Source organism: Nicotiana tomentosiformis, chromosome 1, assembly GCF_000390325.3.
Source record: "Nicotiana tomentosiformis chromosome 1, ASM39032v3, whole genome shotgun sequence".
In the NCBI taxonomy this organism is placed as follows: domain Eukaryota; kingdom Viridiplantae; phylum Streptophyta; class Magnoliopsida; order Solanales; family Solanaceae; genus Nicotiana; species Nicotiana tomentosiformis.
This window is the reverse complement of record NC_090812.1, coordinates 94,459,739-94,486,368: the sequence shown is the minus strand read 5'-3', so window position 1 is coordinate 94,486,368 and position 26,630 is coordinate 94,459,739. Positions and strand designations below refer to the sequence as shown.

General features: G+C 38.5%; 1 protein-coding gene across 1 annotated transcript; it reads left to right on the top strand.

The window, feature by feature from the left end:
- Nucleotides 1-14,600: 14,600 nt before the first annotated feature.
- On the top strand, nt 14,601-15,866 carry LOC104102542 (ethylene-responsive transcription factor ERF071). Its single transcript, XM_009610275.4, has 2 exons — nt 14,601-15,034; nt 15,129-15,866. The coding sequence occupies exons 1-2, from the start codon at nt 14,845-14,847 to the stop codon at nt 15,713-15,715; spliced, it is 777 nt and encodes a 258-aa protein (XP_009608570.1). The 5' UTR covers nt 14,601-14,844; the 3' UTR covers nt 15,716-15,866.
- The last annotated feature ends 10,764 nt before the right edge of the window (nt 15,867-26,630 follow it).

Sequence of the window (26,630 nt, the reverse complement as noted above, 5' to 3'; positions counted from 1 at the left end):
GATGCATCAGAGACTTCTCATCCTCCGGACTATGTTGATAAAGCAAACTAATGTATTATTTTTTTTTTCTCTATTGGGTTCGATATTTTTGAAATAAAAGACATATTTTTTACGTAAAATTTGTGCAAAAGATATCTTTTTTATTTTTTCATTGATGAAGTTCGAAAATTTTTACATCTGATTAACTTTAATACCGGGTATTCATACTTCTACTTTTTACCCTTTAATTATGAGGGTTTCATAAGAGAGGGCCGTTATATTTGTGGTTCTCTCGAATAGGGCACTGTTTTTATATAAATACAACTTGGAGCAATCATAATATAAATCTATATTATACTTTCACATTTTCACTTACACAATCATACAAGAATGTTATTAACAACAAAACAGAGAACATATTCCAACCAAACATTTCCATAATTAATAGGAGCATATATCACGTTGTCATGAGAGGAAGCCAGGCTGGCTAATTCAAAGCCAGTATGCATGTCTGACGACAAATGTTCAAGTCAACCACTCAAATATTTTTTCAATGGAGTTACATAATACAATATGCGAAGTCCATAGGTTAATTTTCAACAAAGAATTAGCATGAGAATTAGTATAATATAAAAACTATTTGGAGACCAAAGTGAGGGATCATCATTGACAATCAACTGGGGTCATGGAGCTGGCCTATCATGAAGGTTAAAGCTAGCTTTGACAAAGCAATATATAATGAACATCTATACATATGACAAACTTAAATGTAGGACAATTTTGACATAAGAAAATTAGATTATATATTTACCAAATTAGGATAATTTGGAACCAAGTTTTCTTCATCTAAATTGACATTAGTAAATTTTGCGAATAGATAATGATTATATCAATTCGATGACATTGTCATCATAGAGGTAGAAAATTCCAAGGGAAGATTGGAATTAGCTGGAACAAGAATATCCCATCCCCGATCAAAGCAAGCCACCATTTTCCTCTATTAACACACTTTAACAATTTTACTTAATTTAATTTATTTTGCACTTTATTTTTCTACAATTCACAACTGACAAATCGTTAAACCTATCAGAATGAACTTGAGGTTAGTTATACTTTAAGATTTTTATTGGTTTCCTACCATTTTTCTCTAATCTTTTGGTTTTGCATATTTTTACGTTGCTTTTACTTTATCGGACGTTGTGAACATTTTTCTCTTTAATTGTCGAATTTTAGCATCCACAATTAGAAATCGTTTGGTTCGTAAACAAAGTTATGTCGGAATCATAATATAGGAATTGTAATCAACGAGGCAAGATTATACTTGGAATTAAATCTCGATAACCATATTGAATTTATACGCGATTTTAAGAATACGTGATTTAACTTGATACAAAATGAGAAATCGGATTAAAATTGAAATTAATGGTAAAAGGTAAATACAAACCACACAAGTTAAGCAGTTTTAGCCTTGAAGGTTGATCGCTCTTGAGCCAAAAAAATATTGCAATCGGTGCCGGAACAGAGTGATGAGATAATAATAATTAGAAAGAACAATATATTGCTTTAGAATGCCAGTTACAATCTGCTTTACAAATAATCAGACCCATTTTATATAGTAGAGGAGTCCTACTTTAGATACAACTCTATATAAGGTAAAAAAAACTCATGATTTGCTAATTAATCGATTTCATTGATACGTGCCGAGATTTCTGCAGTGATGTACGACCGGTTACGGATATTTCGGCCTTCCGTTATTTTGGTTCGATGATGTTCTCTCGAGTTAATTCGGAGCCAGAGTTAGTTCCAAGGTCACGGGCTCGATAATCTTGAAGGCACATGTTCTAACCTCGTACCTAAGCTCGATGAAACCCAGGGTCGATCTTCAATCCATTATGTTTCCTCCTCGATCTGTTATGCAATAGATGAGCTCGGTTTCTAACATATACAGATAGTCCCCTCATTTTTTGGAGAGTAAACGACGAGAAATGATATGAGCCCTCGATCCTTGTCCCGATATTTTTACGCCGAAAACGATAAAATGAGTGAAACATCTCGTTAGTCACATCTTAATGGCATTAAATGTTCGTCAGTTGCAGGTCGGCCACTGCAGGTTTTGAACCGCCGTTTGCAAACTATAAATACTTCCTCCTTCCATTCATTAGAGCTTTTACATTCATACTTTTGCTCTTATGCTTTAAGAAAACTTTATCACTCTCATCTTTTGGTTTTCTGGCTTAGGTTTAAAACCTTTTCTCTTCTGGTTTTCTGAAAGTTTTTATAAGTTATCCACCAATTACACCTCCTCTTTCATCAGCACCTTCTTTTTTCCTCTATTTAGAAGCAATGGCAAAGACTTCAAAATCCGTTCCTCAAAAAGAAAACCCTTCTTCTTCGAGATCGTCTGAGAACGTTTTGTCTGTTGCCACCGAGGAGCCGACACCAGAACCCCCTCTAAATATGTTCGTCCTTGCGGGGTGTCCAATCGGAGCCGATTTTAAGGTTGAGAAAACCTCCTCGGTACCTAGTTGGTACGAGCCGGTCTCGAGATACATATGTTCGATCTCCGACAGTATCCTCGAGAAGGTCAAGGATGACTGCAACTGGGTCGATAAGCTCGTAGTGGTCCCTACCCCCGAGGAATTTATCACCACCCACGTGGAGGTTTTTTTTTAAGTATTTACACTTACCCTTTCACGCTGGGTCCTCTAGATCCAGTTATTATAGCCTTTTGCAAAAGGTACGAAGTGACTCTCGGGCAGATTCATCCTTCGTTTTGGAGGATTGTAATTTCTCTTCGCTTCTTCGTGAGCAAACTCGAGGGGTGTCCCTTTAACCTCTACCACCTTATGCGCCTGTATAGTCCCCGACTCTATCGAGGGGGGCTAATAAAACTTGCCCGTCGGGCCAGCAAGGCCCCATTCTCGAGCATCGACGAGGATTGGGACCGAGGTAGTTTGGGCCGATTCGTTCGAGTGAAGACCTCGGACTTAATCCTGGCCGTGGACATGCCATTTCCAGAGAAATGGAACATGAAGCATAAGTACAACTTTGCCTTTAATGTTCTATTCATTATTTTTCTTTTGCCCTTCTTCTTATCAACTCCTTGTGATGCAGCTGTTGCTCAGATGTTAGATGTAGTACCTCGACTCAAGGAGTGGGTCGAGGGCATCGTGTCGCAAAAGCCCTACTCCGAGCGTGCGTGGTGCGAACTTTCGAAGGGCCGATGGGAGACCCGTTCTCATGGTGAGATTTTTTTCTTTAAGTTACATTCGACCTTATTTTTACGCCGTCGATTTCTAACTTGTTTTACTTTCCCATTGCAGGTTTATCAAAAGATGTTGAGATGAGGCCTCCGTCTGGTGATGATGACATATTCACCGAGCCCCCTGCTTCGAAGTAGGATAAAGAGAAGAAAAGAAGAAAAGCTTCGAGTTCTTCGGACCCCGAAAAGAAGAAATTGAGGAGGCAACTGGTGCGGAAATCTAAATAAAATACCAGCGCCCGAGAACTCCCATCGGACTCGCTCAATCAGTTGAGGGATGAGTTCGAAGAAGAATAAGAAGACTCTGAATTGATGACCCGTGTGAGGAGCGGTACCGAGCTGCCTCAAACCAAGGAGGCCGATGGAGAGGCAGTGGCCGATGCCTCCGAACTTGGGAGGGTCAAGCCCATTTTGCCCCGAGCTAAGGAGGTCGACAGAGAGACCGTGGCCGGTGCTTCTCAGGCAGAAGATAATGTACTGAAGGACGTCCTTGGGGTGATAGATCTCTTCAGATTGCCTTCATTTACTGATTCTATGATAAACGAGGCTCAGACGTTGAAAGGATGCCCAAGTGAGGGGCCTCAAGGGGCGGCAGATTTCTTCAATAACTTCTTCGACGGTATGGATTCTACCGCTTCAAAAGATATTACTGGGTTAGGTGACTTACCGGTACCAAAGAAGATGACGTCTTCGGGAACCAGCAGATCTTCTTTAAGTCCGAGATTGGTTAACCGGTTCCCATCCCCGAGTGCAGATCCTGACCGGGAGTGGTCAATCATCATATCCGTATCGGAGGATGCTCAGGTTCTCTCCGGCCCATGGGGTTGCCAGCTATCTTCGATGCCTGGTGACCGAAGAGGATCAGGCCAAAATGGACGCGGTGGAGGCCCCCTATTTTTTCAACGAAGCTCAACAGGCATTGAATCGGGTAACTTCGAAAGCCTTTCTATTATGTACTTAGATTAAGTTGCGAACAATTATAACATCTTTGTTTTTGCAGGCCTCGGTGCTTCATCATGAAACTTTTCTACGATATCGGGAGGAGTGAAACCAACACGAGGCCGAGGCTCGGGGGCTCACTAAGAAGAGGGATGTTTATAAGATCCTCAGTGAGAAGCACCATGCCGAGTTATAAGTGGCTCGAAGGAGCATGCTGACATGGCCGAGCAGAAAAGACGAGTATTTGAGCTTAGTGACGACGATTCAAACATAGTGGCTAACGACCCGAACCTGCAGGTTCAAAAGAGACTTGACCGGATCGAGCAGCTCTAGGCGGAAGTGGATACGGTGAAAGCTGAGGCCGAAGAATGTAAGAAAAATATGGATCGAGTGGTCTTGGAAAAGGAGACTGCCCGAGAACAACTGGCTTTGACTAAGGTCCAGCTCCGGACTACAAAAGAAAAGGCCTTGGTACATGCCAAAAAGATCGAAGAGCTCCAGTCTCAACTGAGCTCAGCGGTCTCCGGCCAATAAAATCTAGCCAAGGAACTTGAGGTGGCCAAGTTGTAGGTTGTTATGGTTAAGGACGAGGCTGATGAGTGGGTGGACCAGCATAAGGCCGATGCCGAGGCGGATCAGGACCAAGTGAGAAACTTGGTGGAGCATATGAAGTGGAAATCCCGAAGGGAGGCCCTCGAGGGAGTTCGAGCTTAGGATTTTGACCTGCTAGCTGAGATCGATAAAGCCAAGGTATCCGAAGCCCAGGCCAGGAAGCTGGCTTACCCCGAGGAGGAGGATTCCGAGGAATCTGAAGATGCCTTTGGTTTTTTTTTTTTTTGTTGAGGCCATGTTTGGCCCTTGTAAAACGTTTCATCGGACAGTTCGGCCCTGGTAAAAGAAATTTTTTATTATGAATATAAGGCTTTTTCCTTCAACAGCTTTCAAATTTTCTCTTTGCCTTGTTTATTTTTACTTGCGAAGATCTACATGCCTTGGCATAAAAAGTTGGTTTTTGTTTAGAGACTCAAAGAAACCTTGCCTTCAACTATTTCGTTTTAAGGCATCGTGGGGGTTCGGTGTGACCAAAAGTTTTCTTTCCCCAAGGTACTTAGACTTTTAGTCACAATCTATCGAGGATAGCCTTTGGAACCGGTTAAGAAAATTTTAAGGCCTTGTTATTTTTATGATGGACTTCGGATGTCTTCGAGCCGAGTTTATATGGACGTAGCCTATATAGTTCGGCTGTTGTCCCATGTTAATATCATTATCCCGAGTTATCCGAGTTTGCCTAAGATGGCAGTCCCCGAGTGGGGGTGGCCTTAGCCTATAATATTTGGGGGTTGCCTAATAGTTCTTATAACCCCGAGGTCTAATTGCTTGGACCGTCCGAGTTTGTTTCCAGACGGCAGTCCCCGAGTGAGAGAGTGGTTATTCGAACTCAGGTTAAGGTGGCCCTTGGGCGTGTTTCCTTTAGGGGATCGGAAGCAGGGAATTCCTTAAGAAATATACAGGAAAAAATTTTAAAACACAAGATGTTTGCAAGGAAGAGACTTCTCTTTATTCTTGTGCATAATAGTGACGTATGTGTACATGTTTTGTGTCAGGGTTCGAGCAATCTATGCGGGAACTGTTCATTTGACTGTTTGCCCTTACATTAAATCCTATCGATCGAGACCCTTCAATCCTGAAGTCTCTTTCCATGCTAAAGTCGATATCGGAGGGAAATGCCCCTAGTGTTTGAGGTTGATTGAAGAGAGACCTCGAATACTGTTTTGATCACCGTCACCAGTTCGCTGCCGACCTTCGATTCTAAGTTAGAATGATTTACTTGCTGCCTCATTAAAAACCTTGCCGGAAAACCCATTTAGGACAAAATTGATTTAAGGAAAAAAAAGTGCAACGCGTGCTTTCATACCTAAAAACTCGTACTTTTCCTTGTCGATCACCTGCAAGAGATACTCCGAATTTAAGTAAAAGGAAATGGATGGGGTCGTACCTTAGCAGTAATATCGTTTCAGGTGAGCTACATTCCAGTTGTTCGGTAGTTACTCGTCGTTCATTGTTCCGAGCTTGTAGGATCCTTTTCCGGTGATCTTGATAATTTGGTACGGTCCTTCCCAATTCGGCCCCAATTTCCCTTCGCTCGGGCTTCGTGTGCTTAGCGTGACCTTTCTTAGTACCAAGTCCCTGGTATTGAAGTGTCTAAGGTTGACCCTTTGATTATAATATCTTTCGATATGCTGTTTTGGGCGGCTAACCGAACAAGGGCGGCCTCGCGCCTTTCATCTAATAGCTCTAGGTTCATACTCATAGCTTCGTCATTTGATTCCTTTGTCGCATATTGGAATCTGATACTCGATTACCGACCTCAGCCAGTGTCAAAGCTTCGGTGCCATAAACCAAAGAAAATAGGGTAGCCCCGGTACTGGACTTCGAGGTTGTACGGTACGCTCACAGGACTTCGGGTAATATTTCTTTCCATCTTCCTTTGGCGTCGGTTAACCTCTTTTTAAGGTTTTAGAGTATGGTTTTGTTGGTATATTTATCTTGTCCATTCCCACTAGGGTGATAGTGTGTCGATAGGATCCTTTTGATCTTGTGATCTTCAAGGAATTTGGTTACTTTGCTTCCGATGAATTGTTTCACATTATCGCATACGATCTCGGCTGGCATTCCGAATCGGCATATGATGTGATCCCAAATGAAGTTGATGACCTCATTTTCCCTGACCTTCTCATATGCCTAGGCTTCTACCACTTAGAAAAATAATCAATCATAAACAATATAAATTGAGCCTTACCTGGTGCCCACAGAAAGGGGACAACGATGTCCATTCCCCACTTCATGAACGGCCATGGTGATAAAACCGAGTGGAGCAGCTCCTCGGGTTGATGGATCATCGGAGCGTGTCTTTGGCATTCATCATATTTTCGAATGAACTCCTTTGCGTCTTTTTCCATGTCGATCTAGTAATAACCGGCTCTGATTATTTTTCGAACCAGTGATTCAGCGCCCGAATGATTTCCACAGGTACCTTCGTGGATTTCCCTCAAAACATACTCAGTATCTCCCGGCCCTAGACATATTGCAAGTGGGCCATCAAATGTTCTTCTGAACAAGGTTCCGTTTTGGACAGGCTAAATTGGGTCGCTTTTGTACGTAGGGCCCTCAACTCTTTTGGATCCGAGGGTAGTTTACCGGACCTGAGATATTCCACATATTTATTCCTCCAGTCCCAAGTTAGGCTCGTTGAGTTGATCTTAGTGTGGCCTTCTTCCACCACCGATCTCATAAGTTGTACGACTTCTCTCGAGTTGAACTCGTCGTCCTCGACTGACGACCCCAAGTTAGCGAGGGCATCAGCCTCGCTGTTTTGATCCTGAGGTTCATGTTGCAGAGTCCATTCTTTGAACCGATGTAATGTCACATGTAACTTGTCCAAGTATCTTTGCATTCGTTCTTCTCTGACCTCGAATGTTTCTTTAACTTAGTTTACCACAAGGAGGGAGTCGCACTTGGCTTCGATCACATCTGCCACCAAGCTTTTGGCTAGTTCAAGGCCTGCAATCATGGCCTCATATTCTGCCTCGTTGTTACTCAATTTCACAGTCTTAATAGTTTATCTAATTATATTACTTGTTGGTGGCTTTAGTATGATGCCAAGTCTGGACCCTTTTGCGTTTGAGGCGCCATCCATAAAGAGGGTCCAGATTCCCAAGGAAGTTCCTGAGTTAATCAAAAACTCTCTTTTGAACTCGGGTATTAGGGCCGGCGTAAAATCGGCCACAAAATCTGCCAAAATTTGAGACTTAATGGCGGTTCGAGGTCGATACTCAATATCGTAGCCATTCATCTCTACGGCCTATTTGGCCAATCGGCCCGAGAGTTCGGGCTTATGCATAATGTTCTCCAATAGGTAAGTAGTTACGACACATATGGGGTGACATTGGAAGTACGATTTTAGCTTCCTAGAGGCGTTTAACAAAGCGAGCGCCAATTTTTTCAGGTAAAGGTACCTAGTTTCGGCTCACCTAAGGTTCTACTAACATAGTAAATTGGAAATTGCATACCTTGCTCTTCCCGAACTGGGACTCCACATACCGCTATCCCCGAGACCGCCAAGTACAAGTACAGTTGTTCGTCCGCCTTTGGTGTGTAAAGTAGGGGCGGGCTCGATAAATACCTTTTGAGTTCGTCCAAGGCTGTTGGTATTCCGGGGTCCACAAAAAGTTGTTGTTCTTCTTCAACAGTGTGAAGAATTGATGGCTTTTGTCGGACGACCTCGAAATAAATCGCCCAGGGCGGTTATTCGCCCAGCTAACCTTTGCATGACCTTTACATTATCCACGACATTGATATCTTCGATGGTTTTGATCTTATCAGGATTGATCTCGATTCCCCGATTGGATACCATGAATCCGAGGAACTTACCCGACCCCACTCCAAATGCACATTTATCTAGGTTCAACTTCATGTTGTACTGCTTCAGTATGCTGAAGGTTTCCTGCAAATGTCTTAAATGGTCCTATGCTTGCAGGGACTTAAATAACATATCGTCAATGTAAACCTCCATCGATTTTCCTATTTGTTCCTCTAACATCCGATTTACTAAGCCTTGGTATGTGGCACCAGCATTTCTTAATTCCAAACGGCATTACGTTATAACAATATGTGCCATATTTAGTGATGAAGGAAGTTTTTTCATGTGTGCCATATTTAGTGATGAAGGAAGTTTTTTTATGATCACCCGAGTCCATCCGTATTTGGTTGTACCCGGAATAGGCATCGAGAAAACTGAGGGTCTCGTGACCGGCCGTGGCATCGATCATACAGTCGATGTTGGTCAAAGAAAAAGAGTCTTTGGGGCATGCTTTATTCAAATCTTTATAGTCTAGACAAATTTTTAGTTTATTCCCATTTTTAGGGACTACCACTATGTTTGCTATCCAATCCGGGTATTTGACCTCCCGAATAGACCATATTTTAAGAAGTTTAGATACCTCATCCTTGATGAAAGCATGCTTGATCTCGGACTGGGGTCTCCTCTTTTGTTTAACCGGATGAAACTTTGGGTCCAGGCTCAGCTTGTGAGTGGTTATCTCTGGTGGGATACCTATCATATCGAGGTGGGATTAAGCGAAACAATCTTCGTTAGTTATAAGAAATTGAATGAGCTTTTTCCCTGAGCTCGGAGCTGAGCCCAGTGCCCAGGTATACCTTTCGATCGGGAATGTTTTCTCACAATATGAATTGTTCCAGTTCCTCGACCATCGATTTAGTGGCATCGAAATCATCGTGGACTATAAAAGATCTGGGAACCCCTTAATCATCATCCTCGACTTCCTCTTGTTTTTCCAAATCTGTCGAAGATGGTATCAGTGATTACTATTTTGCCCCATTTTGACCACCTGGTTTGGGCCTTTCGATGTTGAAACTGTAGATGCCGGTGTCACTTCTTCAATAGCAAACATTTCTTTTATAGCCGGTTGTTTCTCGTAGACTGTTTTAACTCCGTCAGGTGTTGGGAATTTCAATGCTTGGTGCAGCGTCGAAGGCACCGCCCTCATGTTGTGGATCCATGGCCTTCCGAATAGAGCATTGAACCTCATGTCCCCTTCGATCAAATAAAATTTGGTCTACTGGATGGTCCCGTCGGTGTTTACTGGAAATGTTATTTCGCCTTTAGTGATCTCACAAGCCATGTTGAATCCATTTAGAAATTGAACTCCAGGCATGATTTGGTCTTGCAGACCGAGATGTTCCACGACCCTTGATCGAATGATGTTGGCCGAGCTACCTGGATCAATTAACACACATTTAACCCGAATTTTATTTACGAGTACAGATATTACCATTGCATCATTGTGGGGCTGCACGATCCCTTTCGCATCTTCGTCATTGAAAGATAAAGTTCCTTCTCGTATGTAGTCTCGAGTTCGTTTCTCCCTAGTAATGGATACTTTAGTGTGTTTCAACATCGGCCCCTGTGGGATATCAACCCCATCGATGATCATGTTGATAACGTGTTGAGGTTCTTCTTATTCTGCCTGTTTGTTAGAATCCATGTTCCTGAAATGATTTTTGGCTCGGTCGCTCAACAATTCTCGAAGGTGCCCATTGTTGAATATACGAGCTACTTCCTCTCTCAGCTGTCGACAATCCTCCGTTCTGTGATCGTGAGTGCCATGATATTTGCACATCTTCTTAGGATCCCTTTGGGTTGGATCGGACTATAGGGGTCTAGGCTATTTGGTATTTTTGATGCGCCTGATAACTGATATAATGGCGGCAGCATCGATATTAAAGTTGTATTCCGATAGCCTTGGTGCGTCTTTAGACATGTCAAAGCCATTTTTGGTCATAAGTCCCCGGCTGTTTTGACCTCGGTCATTTCTCCTTTCGTTTTTCATAGGGTTTCGCCCTGACCCACTGCTTCTCCGATCTCCATTATATGGTTGATACCGATCCCTATTTGGCCTCGATTCACGATCGATCTCTCTCTTCACTCTATCGAAGGTTCTGACTTGATAAACAGACCCCGAAGAGGCCCCGAGTTGATCATCTTCGACTGTGATTTTTGACTGATACCGGTTATGCACGTCGGCCCATATAACAGTCGGATATTCTATTAAGTTCTGATTCAGCTGCTTTGAAGCCACCGAGCTTCGAATATTAAGTCCCTGAGTGAAATCTTGAACAGCTCAATCATCAGCGACTGATGGCATATCCATTCGTTCCATTTGAAACCGGGACACGAACGTCCTGAGCATCTCGTTATCCTTCTGTTTGACTTTGAAAAGGTCTGATTTCCTAGTCTCGACCTTGATGGCACCTGCGTGTGCTTTTATAAAAGAATACGCAAGCATAGCAAATGAGTCAATAGAATTAGGAGGTAGGTTGTGATACCATATCATAGCTCCATTTGACAAGGTTTCCCTAAAATGTTTTCAACAAAACAGACTCGATCTCATCGTCCTCCAGGTTGTTCCCTTTGATAGCACATGTATAAGAGGTTATGTGCTCGTTAGGGTCGGTAGTTCCGTTGTAATTGGGTATTTCGGGCATACGGAACTTCTTGGGGATTAGCTTCGGAGCCACGCTCGGAGGAAAAGGTTTTTGCACGAACTTCTTGGAATCCAAGCCTTTCAATATCGGAGGTGCTCCTGGGATTTGGTCTACCCTGAAATTATAGGTTTCCACCTTTTTGTCGCTAGTCTCGATCTTCTTCTCCCCTGATTATATCCGTTTTTTAGCTCCTTAAGCATCTTTATGATCTCGGGGTTAGCCCCTGATTCGTGCTCGTTCGACCTTTCTATGACCGGTTCATCCCTGCGGGTGACTTCCCGGGGAGGATCGAGCTCAACCCTGCTTGGTGCGCGGCTTTGGTTCTGAAGATCACTCGTAGACTGATCCTATCTCCTTCAATGTTTTGCGTGTTTCGAGTCATCGATCAGGCTCCACCACGAACGCTATTTTCGAGGTCGGAAGGCAAGTTTGCATCGAAAGCCACATGCGAATTAGCGTCAATCGGATATGCGATTAGAATTCCAGCGGGATCAGCATGTGATATCTCGTTACCGGGCGCTATATAGTTATTTTCACCTTGGTGACCGGACTCATTGTTAACATGAAGAGGTGTTGATTGAGAGTTTGACATTTTTGTATTTTAACCTGGAATCAAAGTCACTTCAAAGAGCAAGTGTAAAGCAGTGTGTGGTATGGAGATTTGTATCAAATAATTACTATTACACTTACCCCCACGGTGGGCGCCAAACTGTTTACCCTCAAAATCGGATAACAATTAAATTTATACACAGTTTTAAAAATATGTGATTTAACTTGATACAAAATGAGAAATCATGTTAAAATTGAAATTAATGGTAAAAGGTAAATGCAAACCACACAAGTTAAGCAATTTTGGCCTTGAAAGTTGATCGCCCTTGAGCCAAAAAATATTGCAATCGATGCCGGAACAGAGTGATGAGATAATAATAACTAGAAAGAACAGTATATTGCTTTAGAATGCCAGTTACAATCTGTTTTACAAATAATCAGACCCCTTTTATATATTAGAGGAGTACTACTTTAGGTACAACTCTATATAAGGTAAAAAATCTCATAATTCGCTAATTAATCGGTTTCATTGATACGTGTCGAGATTTCTGTCGTGATGTCCGACCGGTTACGGATATTTCAGCCATCCGTTATTTTGGTTCGATGATGTTCTCTCGGGCTAATTCGAAGCCAGAGTTAGTTCCGGGGTCACGGGCTCGATAATCTTGAAGGCGCATGTTCTAACCTCGTACCTAAGCTCAATGAAACCCAGGGTCAATCTTCAATCCATTATGTTTCATCCCCGATTTGTCATGCAATAGATGAGCTTGGTTTCTACCATATACACATATGATCCCTTAATTATATCAGAATATTTTTAGGGGAGAAAGTCTTCTTACTATATCGACTTGCATGTGTTATGCATATAACATTTCATCAATTCACTCTGTGAGGAAGAGAACACTTGCCTCATTGATTTCCCCCTAGTCTTTTATCTCGTACATTAAGATGTCCATGCAAAGTATAAGGTGTGTTTGGTATGAAGGAAAATATTTTTCATGGAAAATAATTTCCTGAAAAATATTTTCTTGGAAAATAAGTGGTTTTGTCACTTATATTCCCTTGTTTAGTTGGTGAGTGAAAAGAGATTTCTGAAAAATATTTTCTAGTGTTTGGTTAGAGAGTAGAAAATATTTTTTTAGAAAAATAATTTTTTATGATACTCTCGATCCTCACCCCTTCCCCTAAATCCCCATATTTCATGTGCCCCTCCCCCCCCCCCCCCCCCAAATACCTAACGTTTGTAGGACTATTTTCTTCAAAAAATTAATTATTCTTTTAAAAATTCACTCAAACAAAAATGAACTAATGTGATCATTCACTTTTTTTTACACAAGAATAGCGTTGAAATTTGAGCTCTATAATTAAAAAGAAAATATTTTTTTTGTTAAAAGAAAGTATTCTTTCTACAACATGAAAAGAAAGTATTCATTTTGTTGAAATGAAAGAAAATAAATTTCCTACATCATGAAAAGAAAATACTCAATTGTTGAACTAAAGGAAAATAATTTTTCTACATCTTAAAAAGAAAGTACTAATTTTGTTGAAATAAAAAAGAAAGTATTTTATCTACAACATAAAAAATATTACTCTTAAAATATTTCTATTTAGAGTGGGTGGGGTAGGATAAAGGCAGTGGGGATTTGGTGGGGATGGAAAATAGGGTGAAGAAGGCTGAAAAATATTTTCTTTCTCTTGATAGGGAAATTATTTTCCTCCAATTGGAGAAAAATGAGTCCATAAGGAAAATATTTTCCAAAATATTTAAGCTAACCAAATATGAAAAAATTAAAGAAAAAAATCAAAAAATATTTTTCTTCGTACCAAACACACACATACGCTAGTCAATCGGTATACTAAACATTTACCCTATCGTTAAAAAAAATAGATCGGCAAATACAAAAACTTATCACTAATTTATACCGAAATTATTTTATATGTGGATTATTTTTTCTCAACTTTGTTTTTCCTTAAACTTGGGTATTTTTGCCCAACTTGTTCACCAAGTAAATCCAATTAATAGCATGTTTGGCCAAGCTTCTCAAGAGGCCAGAAGTATTTTTTTTTTTAAAAGCACTTTTTTTCCTAACTTGAAGTGTTTGGCCAAGCTTTTTTGGGGGAAAAAGTGCTTTTGGGAAGAAGCTGAAGCAGTTTCTGAGAAGCAGAAAAAAGTAGCTTCTTCCCAAAAGCAGAAGCAGTTTTGACTTTTCTTCTTACTAAGAATACCCTTAACAAAATATACTATATACCAAAATAATTGTTAAACCTAATACTTAGGATATTAATGTATACATATTTCTTATTATTTTTAGGATAGCTTTCTAATATATAGTGACTTTAGGGGTGAATGCTTTTATATTTGTTGAATGATTTTTAATATATTTAACTTATATTAAAAAAATTAAGTACTTTTAAATTTTATTTTCATATTTTACTTAAATAAAATAAAAAAAATTTAATTATTGCATGTAATAACAAATTTTTGAGATTATTTATTTACTTATAATATTAACAATTAAGTAAATATATTCATGTCCTTATTCGTAATTTGTTACTTAAAAGCAGTTTCTGAAAAGTTTGGTCAAACACAAATTATTGTTCAAAAGTATTTTTCAGAGTGATTAGCCAAACACAAACTATTTTTGTCCAAAAATATTTTTTTCAAAAGCACTTCTCAAAATAAGCTGATTTCTCCGGCTTGATCAAACACGCTATAAGTAGGTACTAGCCACTAGGTAGTATCAAGGTGAAAAGAATACAAAGAACCTAGAGGAAAGGTACACCGTACGCGGCATGAAAAGTTCAGCACTAAGAGCTGTCACCAACCACAAGTTACAGCCCCTCTCTCTCTCTCTCTCTCTCACTACAAATACGTCTTATCCCTCCTATTCTTGTCACACACGCCCAAACCAAAACTTCTTTAGACATATCTCTCTTGCTTGACACTATACAAAAACCTGACCTTTTGTAAAATCATCAAAATCTTTTTTCCTCTTTCTTCAATCTTTTCTTTCTTCTACCATAAAGAAAGAGTCAATTACACAGAAAAAATGTGTGGTGGTGCAATTCTTGCTGATCTCATTCCCCGCCGTGACCATCGCGCGTCATCCACTGACTTATGGCCAAATTCTGCAGATTTTTGGCCAAGTTCTTCATTTACTAAGACAATTAACTCCAGAGTGTCCACTCAAAATGTTACTGCCACCCCAAAACGAGTTCAAGTTGCTCAACCCTCTACAGGTAATTAATTAAGTAAACCTGACCTTATGCATGTTTTTTTTTTTTTTTTGCTGATTCATTTTTAAGGTGATCACTGATGCATTTCTACAAACAGGTAATGAACAAATCCAGAAGACCAAGAAGAGGCAAAGGAAGAATCTTTACAGGGGAATCCGACAGCGTCCTTGGGGTAAATGGGCTGCTGAAATTCGTGACCCAAGAAAAGGTGTAAGGGTCTGGTTAGGTACTTTTAACACTGCAGAAGAAGCTGCTAGAGCTTATGACAAAGAAGCTCGTAAAATCAGAGGAAAAAAGGCTAAAGTTAATTTCCCTAACGAGGACGACCATTACAGTACTGCTTACGAATCCTATGATACTTCTTATAATCATGAGTCAAATAACTGTAATGGCAGCTTCTGCTCGCTCGAAAATCAAAACACTGAACCTGTTATGGAATATCCATTAGCTTATAAAAATTCATCTGGGTTTGTTTATAATGGAAGTGAAGAGCAAAAAGCAGAGAACGAAGTGGAGAAACTGACTGAGGAGCTGATGGCTTATGAATCATTGATGAAGTTCTATGAGATACCATATGTTGACGGCCAATCAGTGGCGGCGACGCTGAATCCAGCGGCGGAGGCCGTCGTGGGCAGTGGCTCGATGGATTTATGGAGTTTCGATGATGTCCAACAGTGCCCATAACTCAATTGTAGCGAATGCTATTAATTAATGTTGTTTTTAATTGTTGCATATTTCATTTTTCGGTTTAGGAGAATTGACATTTTGTAGTCTTGCTCAATTGTGTAAAATTGTATTTCTAGTATGGAGTAATCTGTTTTGTTTTCTAGTTCTATATTTTTGTCCAAAGCTCGACTTTTGGCTTCTTTCATGTATTTGATAGACTGGTTTACGTGAAGAATGTACCTTGCAATCTTCAGCTGCACAAAAATGCTTCAGAAAAGTTACTTTACTGGAAGATATAATTTAAGTTAGTAGGCATATATTCTCAATTTTGTTCTCAAAAATCTTATTGGGGTGAAGTTTGGTAAATTTGAAAAAACATGAAACATGATTTATATCTACAAGTTTTAAAAAAACTATCACAAATACCAAACAGTACCATTATCAATAACATTTATTATATTATCGCAAATCATAGTCATGAACATAAATAAATTTGAAACAAAATTATCATTTTATTATAAAATACAAAAGTTTGGGGCAATTTTTAAAAAATATAATAGTTATATTTTGGCCCAAAACCAGCTATTGAGCTGGTTTTGGAATTTGGGATTTTGTCAAAATATAGAAAAAATCTATGGCCAAATATGTGTTTGTCAAATAAAACCCAAATTTATTTTGACAAAATTTATAGTCAAACAGATCCTAAGAGAATCTTATTTATTTTGTTTGTCATAAAGAAATACTAGTATTATTTCCTTGTTACTAATAATAAGAGAGGTTTTGTAATCACTTTTTTGCCTGTCATTGGTAAATTTGGTTTTAAGTGTAATAATCTTGCGAGGACCAGACAAGGATAAGATTTATTCAACTGCTTTCCTCCCTTTGACAATAAAAAAACTCGAGAACTTTGTTTCTCGAAACATCTTATAATTGTAACAATCATGGAAGTCCCTCGTGCAATTGTTCATCTAAGGTTTAATTTTATCCCCTCTTTAGCAGTCATTTATTAGAAACACCGCTAACACTTGCAAATGTATATTCTAGCTAGAAGATATAATAAAATGATTCTAGAATATTTATATGATTATGTTCGAAGAGAATGAGTAATGAATTAGAACCAACTAACTAATTAATTATATTAAAATTATACACAATTAGTCCATAAACTCCAATAGTTGAAAACACATCTTAGTCAAAACAAAGGTTTATAGAGTTGGGAAAAAAGTAGTAGCAAGGGTCAGTAAGTTTTTATATGGCAAGCGTGTGGACAACTCAGAGAAAAATTTACTAAAAAAGAAAAACGAATCGAAAATATGCACGTCGTTGCAAACTCGAATTGTCCAATATAGATAGGCAGGGGGAAAACTTGAGCGCTAACGGTTTTGACGTAAAACTAAGGGCGCACCCCGCTTTCGTAATAGAATTGTACTTGCAACTACTTGTGAATTATGATTTCTTCAAAAACGTATTACTTGTACTGCCTAACCAACTTCTTTTATTTTTTTCAAGGAACATCGAGAAAGAGATAGAATAAAGAGTTCCAGTCAGTGGTAGAGCTAGATTTTACGAACTCAATTATTTTTGTTCAAATTCAGTATTTTTTTTTGAAAAATTCCATGAACTAAAATTCAAATTTTGTAACCTTTAAATTCGAGCTCTGCCTCTGGTTAAACTCAAACTATTATACGAAAGTAAAAATCTATGACCCATTATTACTTGAGTATAAAAAAAAACAAATCAACAAATATTTTTTGTGTTTTATTATGATTAGCTCCACTTAACTGCAAATTTTGGTGCGTCTAACCAACTTCTTTCACAGCCGAAATTTCCTTTTCATTTTCATATTTTTTTTCCTTATTGATGAAAAGGAATAATAAATTCAAGTACGAGGACCGAAATATTTAATTTTTCATATGAATCAATCAATGCTTCAAAATTCATGCTATAATGGCATGGACTTTAGTTTCAATGGTCCCTCTTTGTTCTTGAGTTGAGAAGAGCAAGGGAGAAAATAAAAATAAAAGCGACAAAATGGGTTCCGAACACTTTAGTTAATTTTTAAATAACAGTACTTTAGAGTAGCTACCTGTCATTTCTACGACAAAATGGAAGAAGTGGCCAAAATAAATTTTACTTAACATACTTTTTGGGCCAGTTTTTTCTCCGTAACTAGTCTGAGTCATAAGTCAAAGCAGTTTTTACCTATCTATGCTATATTATAAATTTATTTACCTCTCGTAGAGAGGTTATTACTTAATTACATTTGCATATATAATTTATCATTTATATATAAAATAATATATTAGACTCCAATTTTACCTATTTTAGGCTTCATTCTTCTCTATTTTTCTTCTCCGTATAGATATTTTTCTCTCTGTTCCTCTTCGACTCGACTTTCGCAGATGAACATGCTCAAAACTTTGAAGAATGGTGAAGAAAAATAATTCAACTGGTTAAAAGCCATACAATACATACATGATGCACCAATACAAATGGGTTACCAAAATTTTTTTTAGATGAATAAACAAGAAATTATCAGCATGAGTGGCATTTGAAACTGAACTGAGAGTCTGAGACTAATTGACAGTGTAATTGAAACTTTAGTTGATCGTGTATACATGATCTTAAACTCCATTGATAGCCATTAGAAAGCTTAGAAGTTTTGAATTCGAAAATCAAAAATTGCAAAATTATTATTTTTGTTTGGATTGGGTATTATTGCAAATGATTGTGAATATCCTTTGGATTTTATATCTCAATTCTGAGAATTTGGTAAAGATTCAAGGTGATTTTGGTTGGAATTTCAGATTGAAACTAAAGAAGACACAAAATAATTGTATATACTTTGTATATCAAGTGTAGAAATAGTATACAAAATATTTACAACTTACATAATTGTATACAAGTTGTATATAAATTATATGTAAATTGTAATTTTTGACCGGATCATGTACAAAAAATTGTATTTAAGTTGTAGATAAATTATAGATACATTTTAGATTTTGACCAAATTTGTATATGTTTTGTAAAAAAAACTTTAGTTACTTTATGTAAATATGAAAACTTAGACAAATTGGGTAAATAAGTTTAAAATCTCGTATATATACGAAAAGTCTCTAACCAAAATGGATTAAACTAGAGAAGAATTAATTCAAATAGCCGCCTACCCAACCACTTAAACTAATAATAGCCGATGGAGATATAATATATGCATAATTTATGTATTATATGTGTATAATTATGTATAATCAGTATATAATTTATATATATGGCTAAAACAAATAATGAATGTGATCGGCTCTTTGTATAAAGATCCATAAATTGGAGCCCACTGGTATAAAAGTCCATTTTCACTGGCCCGTAGTGCCTAACTCAATTGTAATTGAGTTTGAGCCTATAGAAGCCTTTTCGGAGAAGGATGAATTCTGATGGCTATATTCAGACCATTTTTCAGTTGTGATGGGGTTGCACCAGGGGTCGGCTCTTAGCCCATTTTTATTTAACTTGCCGTTGGACATACCAACGCGTCATATTCAAGGAAAAGTGTCATGGTGTATGTTATTAACGTATGATATTGTACTGATTAACGAGACGCGAGGCAGTGTTAACGCGAGACTAGAGGTTTGGAGACAGACCTCGGAGTCTAAAGGTTTCAAGTTTAGTAGGACCATGACTGAGTACATGGAGTGCAGGTTCAGTGACGGAAACGATGGTGCGGGGCTTGATACGCAAGTCATCCCTGAGAGAGATAGTTTCAAGTACCTTGGGTCTATTATCCAAGGAAATGGGGAGATTGATGAGGATGTTACTCATCGTATTGGAGTGCGGGTGGATGAAATAGAGACTCACATCCAGTGTTTTATATTATAAGAATGTGTCACCTAAACTTAAGGGTAAGTTTTATAGAGTGGTTGTTAGACTTGTCACTACAAGAAAATAAGGCTATGACGACATTTTAAAAATGTCGCCATAGATCACATAAATGTCACAAAATGCTTAACCGACATTTATTTTACACTTAAAATAAATATCAAAAATTTTGATGTCGGGAATTTTCCGATATTTAAATTAGTGTCGTAAAATAATTAGTGACATTTGTTTTACGACATGTTGTCAAATGTCAATAAGATGTACTCTCGACTCATCTTACTTGCGACATAAAATAGAAATATCGGAAAACATGTCTCGTCAATAGTTTTTCTGTTTTTGGTTTTTATATTAAAATAATATAACGAATTTTAAAATTCTTCATGTTGAAATAATCATTTGATATTTCAGAACACCATACACCACAAAAATAAAACAAATAGCCACTTCTGCATACTCTTTTTGTAAAGAACTACAAACTGTAATTATCAAAATATTGTAAGCAACATAATAATATATAATTGTTCTCAAACAAATGTAAATTTTCTTTATACATCTCTAAAATAAGTTAAGATCGTCTATAGTCTAGGAAAATAATAATCAGCAATAGGGGCCAAGATCTTTCTCTAAACTTAGTTTCAAGCATTTTTTATCTTGCCCGTGCCGTGTTGGAGAATATTACTCAAAACCAAATCTTCCATAATAACCGACTTTCCGTCATAATACTGAAACAACATCGAAAGGGGTTCTTAATTGATTGGCTAACTAGAAGCCTTCCTCGAAACACATCGTCACCCAAGTTGTGTATCCAGTACCACAACCTAGGTCACTAATCTATAAATCCAAACTTGTTGAACCTGTAACTCGTTAAAACATAAACAAATAAAAAGATAAATAATACTCCCCTCTTGAGAAAAAAGATAGCTAACAAGTTGATAATAATCCTAAAATTCAGAATACCTTGTTGATGTCCTTCCCCAATTTCATATTTTCTTGGCTTTTGCAAAATGGAAATTTAGATATTTCCAAGGAATCCCAAATCAATCGTGAGAAAGGGTTGAGGAAAGGTGAGAGGCGGTTAGGGTTTTGAGAGAAAAGAATTAGAGTGAGGCCTTTATTAAGAGTTCCTAATTTATTTTTCAGTAATAGTCTGTCACGACCCAAACTAACCTCTGTCGTAATGGCGCCTATCGTAGAACTAGGCAAGCCGACTCATTTCCAAAATAAACTGATATTTTCATTTCAAAGATAATTTCAAGGTTATTTAACATAAAACCTCCATTTAAAGAGTTCAAATCAAAGAAAAATAGAAGTACGAAAAAGAAAAGTCCGACATCGGGGTATCACTAGTCATGAGCATCTTCTATAATCTGTCTAACAATATCAAGGCTAACTCAGCCTGAAAAATAGCTAAATACAACTAGAGGAAGATAAGAGGGAGAAGAGCAGGGGCTGCGATCTCCAAACAGCTACCTTGCTATCTCCAAGAAAATTTATAACCAGAACACTCAATAACCGCTACCGTGTCCAGCTACACCTGAATCTGCACACAAGGTGCAGGGAGTAACGTGAGTACGCCAACTCAGTAAGTAACAATAATAAATAAAGACTGAGCAGTAGTGACGAGCAATAAAGCATATAACGTTCATATCAGGAAATCTCAGTAAAATACCACATGCTTTTAAAAATCATGATTTGAATCAAATTATCTAGTTTAAACCCAGTTCCAGTAAAAATCATTTAAATACGTTTTTTCAACAGTTTTTCAAACAAAGGCTCAATGCAAAGGTGAGAAAAAATGATGAAATCATAAACAGCCCCTCGGGCAAACCTCACAGTCACTCGTGCCACTCGGGCATACCTTACAATCACTCTTGCCACTCGGGCATACCTCACAATCACTCATGCCTCCCAGTCACTCAGCACTCGGCACTCGCACTCAGTAGGTACCTGCGCTCACTGGGGGTGTGTACAGACTCCGGAGGGGATCCTTCAGCCCAAGCGCTATAATCTGCACGGACAACTCACGTGCGATAGTAATAAAGTATGTTGCAGGCGGGCAGCCCCGATCCACACTCATCCTCACCAATTAGGCCCTCGGCCTCACTCAGTCATAAGTATGCTGTAGGCGGGCAGCCCCGATCCACACTCATCCTCACAAATCAGGCCCTCGGCCTCACTCAGTCATAAACCTCTCAAGCCACTTGGACATTTCAGTAAAACAGGGCATTCGGCCCAAAATATTTATATGCATCAAAATAGAGTCATACAACTGAGTTATGCGGTAAACAAGTATAAATATGACTGAGTATAGATTTTCAATCGAAAACAATAAGAGGATGGTAAGAAACAACCCCTAAGGATCCATACATCATTGGCGCAAGGCCCAAACATGGCATTCAGCCCAATTTACAGAAATTCTTTCTAAAACATATAAGTATCAAATGGTTTCAACAAAGTATGCAACTTTACAGTTGCTACGGGATGGACCAAGTCACAAAACCTCACAAGTGCACGCCCACACGTCCGTCACCTAGCATGTGCGTCACTTAAAATAGTAGAATGATACGAAATCCGGGGTTTCATACCCTCAGGACTAGATTTACAATCGTTACTTACCTCAAACTGGTCAAATCTCTACCCCGCAATGCTCTTGCCTCTAGACTCGGCCTCCAAATATTCTAAATCTATTCACAATCAGTATAATACCATCAATATACGCTAATGGAATGAATTCCACAAGAAAAGCTTCAAAATTAGACCAAAACCCAAAATTGGCTCAAAAATCGCCTGTGGGGCCCACATCTCGGAACCCGACAAAAGTTACAAAATCCAAAAGTTCATTCAACCACGAGTCTACCCATATCAATTTTATCAAAATCCGAACTCAACTCGGCCCTCAAATCTACGAATCTTATTTCCAAATTTCTAAGTTTCAATATCCGATTTACACCTCAAAATCATGTAATATAGTCGGATTATTCGATGATAATTCAATATTATGGAGTAGAAATGATCACAAGGGACTTACCTCAAGTTTTCCTTGAAAATATATCAAAAATCGTCTCTCCTCAAGCTCCAATTTGTCAAAAATGGTAAATGGGACGAAGTCCCCATTTTTTTTATAATTCTGCCCAAACAACCTCGGTTCTGTCTCGATCTTGACCTTCGATCTTGGCCTTTGATCTTGGCCTTCGATCCTGGTCCTCGATCCTGGCCCTCGATCCTGGTTCTCGATCCTAGGCCTTCGATCTTGGTTCTCGATCCTAGGCCTTCGATCTTGGTTCTCGATCCTAGGCCTTCGATCATGTCTTCGACCCGGCCTTCAACCGTGACCCTCGACTCTGGGCTCGATTATGGCTTCGATCATGGCCCTCTACCCTGGGCTCGATCTGGGCTCGATTCTGAGAGATTTCTGGGCTCGAATTTGGTAGAAGAAATTTCCAATAGAAGGAAATTGCAGCAGCTGTTGTAGTTCAATTTTTGATCCGTTAACCATCCGAAACTCACTCGAGGCCCTCGGGACCTCAACCAAATATACCAACAAGTCCTAAAATATCATACGGACTTAGTCGAACCCTCAAATCACCTTAAACAAACCATGAATTACACCCCAATTCAAGCCTAATGAACTTTGAAATTTCTAATTTCTACAAACAACTCCGGAACCTATCAAATCACGTTCGATTGAACTCAAATTTTGCACACAAGTCCTAAATGATATAACAGAGGTATTCCAATTTTCAGAATCGGATTCCAACCCCTATATCAAAAAGTCAACCCCCCGGTCAAACTTCTCAAAAATAAAACTTTCGACATTTCAAGCCTAATTCCTCTACGGACTTCCAAATAATATTTCGGACACGTTCCTAAGCCCAAAATTACCATACGGAGCTATTGAAATCATCAAAAATTTAAATCCGAGGTCGTTTACACATAGGTCCATATCCGATCCACTTTTCTAACTTAAAATTTTCAATTATGAGACTAAGTGTCTCATTTTACTCCGAGTTCCTTCCGGACTCGAACCAACTAACCCGATATAACATAATATAGCTGAATAATACAAAAAAAAAGTAGGAATGGGGAAAACGGGGTTATAACTCTCGAAACGACTGGCCGGGTCGTTACATAGTCTTAAAATTCTCTTAATATCCATCTATAAAATTTAAGTTACAAATGCGGTAAATTTTTCATTTTTAGTTCTAAATGTCACTAAATTGTACTTTATTGTGATTTAAGATCAAAATCAAAATTATTATTTTTGTTATCGTTTTTTACACTATTTTGTCGTTATTGTTATGTCAATATTTTAAACAAACTTTTTATCGACATTTACTATCACTAATTAAATATAAAAAATGACTTTTTTTCTTGTACAAAATACGATTTAACAATTAAAAAATATAGTAAAATTTCCAACATTAGATGTAAATATTTTTAGTTACCAATTACTAATATGATATTTAAAATATAAGTCATAATTTTTCGACATTTTGTATCAAATGTCGTTGTTTTTACAACTTTTTATATCAAATGACATTGTTTTTACGATATTTTGTATCAAATGTCACTTATTTTACGACATTTTGTATCCAATGTCATTATTTTTATGACATTTGTTCATAAATGTCAAGAAATTCATTTTTTCCCGACATTTATTTCAAATATCACTAAATAAATATCGTCGTATCCTCACTTTCTTGTAGTGTGTATGGAGCAGAGTGTTGGCCAGTCAAGAAATCTTATGTCCAGAAGATGAAAGTAACGGAAATGAGGTTGTTGAGACGGATATGCGGTCATACCAGGATTGATAAGATTAGAAATGAAGATATTCAGGACAAGGTAGGAGTAGCCTCAATTGAGGAGAAAATGCGAGAAGCGAGGCTTAGGTGGTTTAGGCATGTGAAGAAGAGAAGCACAGATCTGTGAGAGGTTGGTCTGAAGAGGGGTAGAGGTAGGTCAAAAAATTAAGTATTGGGGAGAGGTAATTAGGCAGGACCTGGCGTTGCTTCAACACACTGAGGACATGACCATTGATAGGAAGGTATGGAGGTCGGAATTAGGGTAGAATATTTATAAGTATAGTCGAGTGTGTGTCTTCCTCATACTAGTTGTATTAATAGTTAGCATTGTATTTGGTTTTTGGTAATCTTTATTACTCCATATTTTCTTATTATCTTGATGTTGATAATGCTTGTTCTCTTATTATCTTGCCGTTGTTGCTGCTTGTTTTCTTATTATCTTGCTGTTGTTATTGCTGGTTGATACTGCTTTCTTTTTTCTTTCCTTGAGTCGGGGGTCTATCGGAAGTAACGTCTCTACCCTCAAGGCAGAGGTAATGTCTACGTACACACTACCCTTCCCAAACCGCACTCGTAAAATTATATTGGGTTTTGCTGTTGTTGTTGGCGGCGGCGGTGGTAGTGGTGTTTTTTATAGAAATTCTTTCTAAAACATATAAGTATCAAATGGTTTCAATAAAGTATGCAACTTTACAGTTACTACGGGATGGACCAAGTCACAAAACCCCACAAGTGCACGCCCACACGCCCGTCACCTAGCATGTGCGTCACTTAAAATAGTAGAATGATACGAAATCCGGGGTTTCATACCCTCATGACTAGATTTACAATCGTTACTTACCTCAAACCGATCAAATCTCTACCCCGCAATGCTCTTGCCTCTCGACTCGGCCTCCAAATGCTCCAAATCTATTCACAATCAGTATAATACCATCAATATACGCTAATGGAATGAATTCCATAAGAAAAGCTTCAAAATTAGACCAAAACCCAAAATTGGCTCAAAAATCGCTTGTGGGGCCCACGTCTCGGAACCCGACAAAAGTTACAAAATCCGAAAGCCCATTCAACCACGAGTCTACCCATATCAATTTTACCAAAATCCGACCTCAACTCGACCCTCAAATCTACAAATCTTATTTCCAAATTTCTAAGTTCCAATCTCTGATTTACACCTCAAAATTATGTAATCTAGTCGGATTATTCGATGATAATTCAATATTATAGAGTAGAAAGGATCACAAGGGACTTGCCTCAAGTTTTCCTTGAAAATATATAAAAAAATCGCCTCTCCTCAAGCTCCAATTTGTCAAAAATGATAAATGGGACGAAGTCCCCATTTTTTATAATTCTGCCCAAACAACCTCGGTTCTGCCTCGATCTTGACCTTCGATCTTGGCCTTCGATCCTGGTCCTCGATCCTGGTTTTAGATCCTAGGCCTTCGATCTTGGTTCTCGATCCTAGGCCTTCGATCATGTCTTCGACCCGGCCTTCAACCGTGACCCTCGACTCTGGGCTCAATTATGGCTTCGATTGTGGCCCTCTACCCTGGGATCGATCTGGGCTCGATTCTGAGAGATTTCTGGGCTCGAATCTGGCAGAAGAAATTTCCAACAGAAGGAAATTGCAGCAGCTGTTGTAGTTCAATTTTTGATCCGTTAACCATCCGAAACTCACTGGAGGCCCTCGGGACCTCAACCAAATATACCAACAAGTCCTAAAATATCATACGGACTTAGTCGAATCCTCAAATCACCTCAAACAATACTAAAACCATGAATTACACCCCAATTCAAGCCTAATGAACTTTGAAATTTCTAATTTCTACAAACAACTCCGGAACCTATCAAATCACGTCCGATTGACCTCAAATTTTGTACACAAGTCCTAAATGATATAACAGAGGTATTTCAATTTTTAAAATCGGATTCCGACCCCTATATCAAAAAGTCAACCCCCCGGTCAAACTTCTCAAAAATAAAACTTTCGACATTTCAAGCCTAATTCCTCTACGGACTTCCAAATAATATTTCAGACACGTTTTTAAGCCCAAAATTATCATACGGAGCTATTGGAATCATCAAAAATTCAAATCTAAGGTCGTTTACACATAGGTCCATATCCGATCCACTTTTTTAACTTAAAATTTTCAATTATGAGACTAAGTGTCTCATTTTACTCCGAGTTCCTTCCGAACTCGAACCAACTAACCCGATATAACATAATATAGTTGAATAACACAAAAAGAAGTAGGAATGGG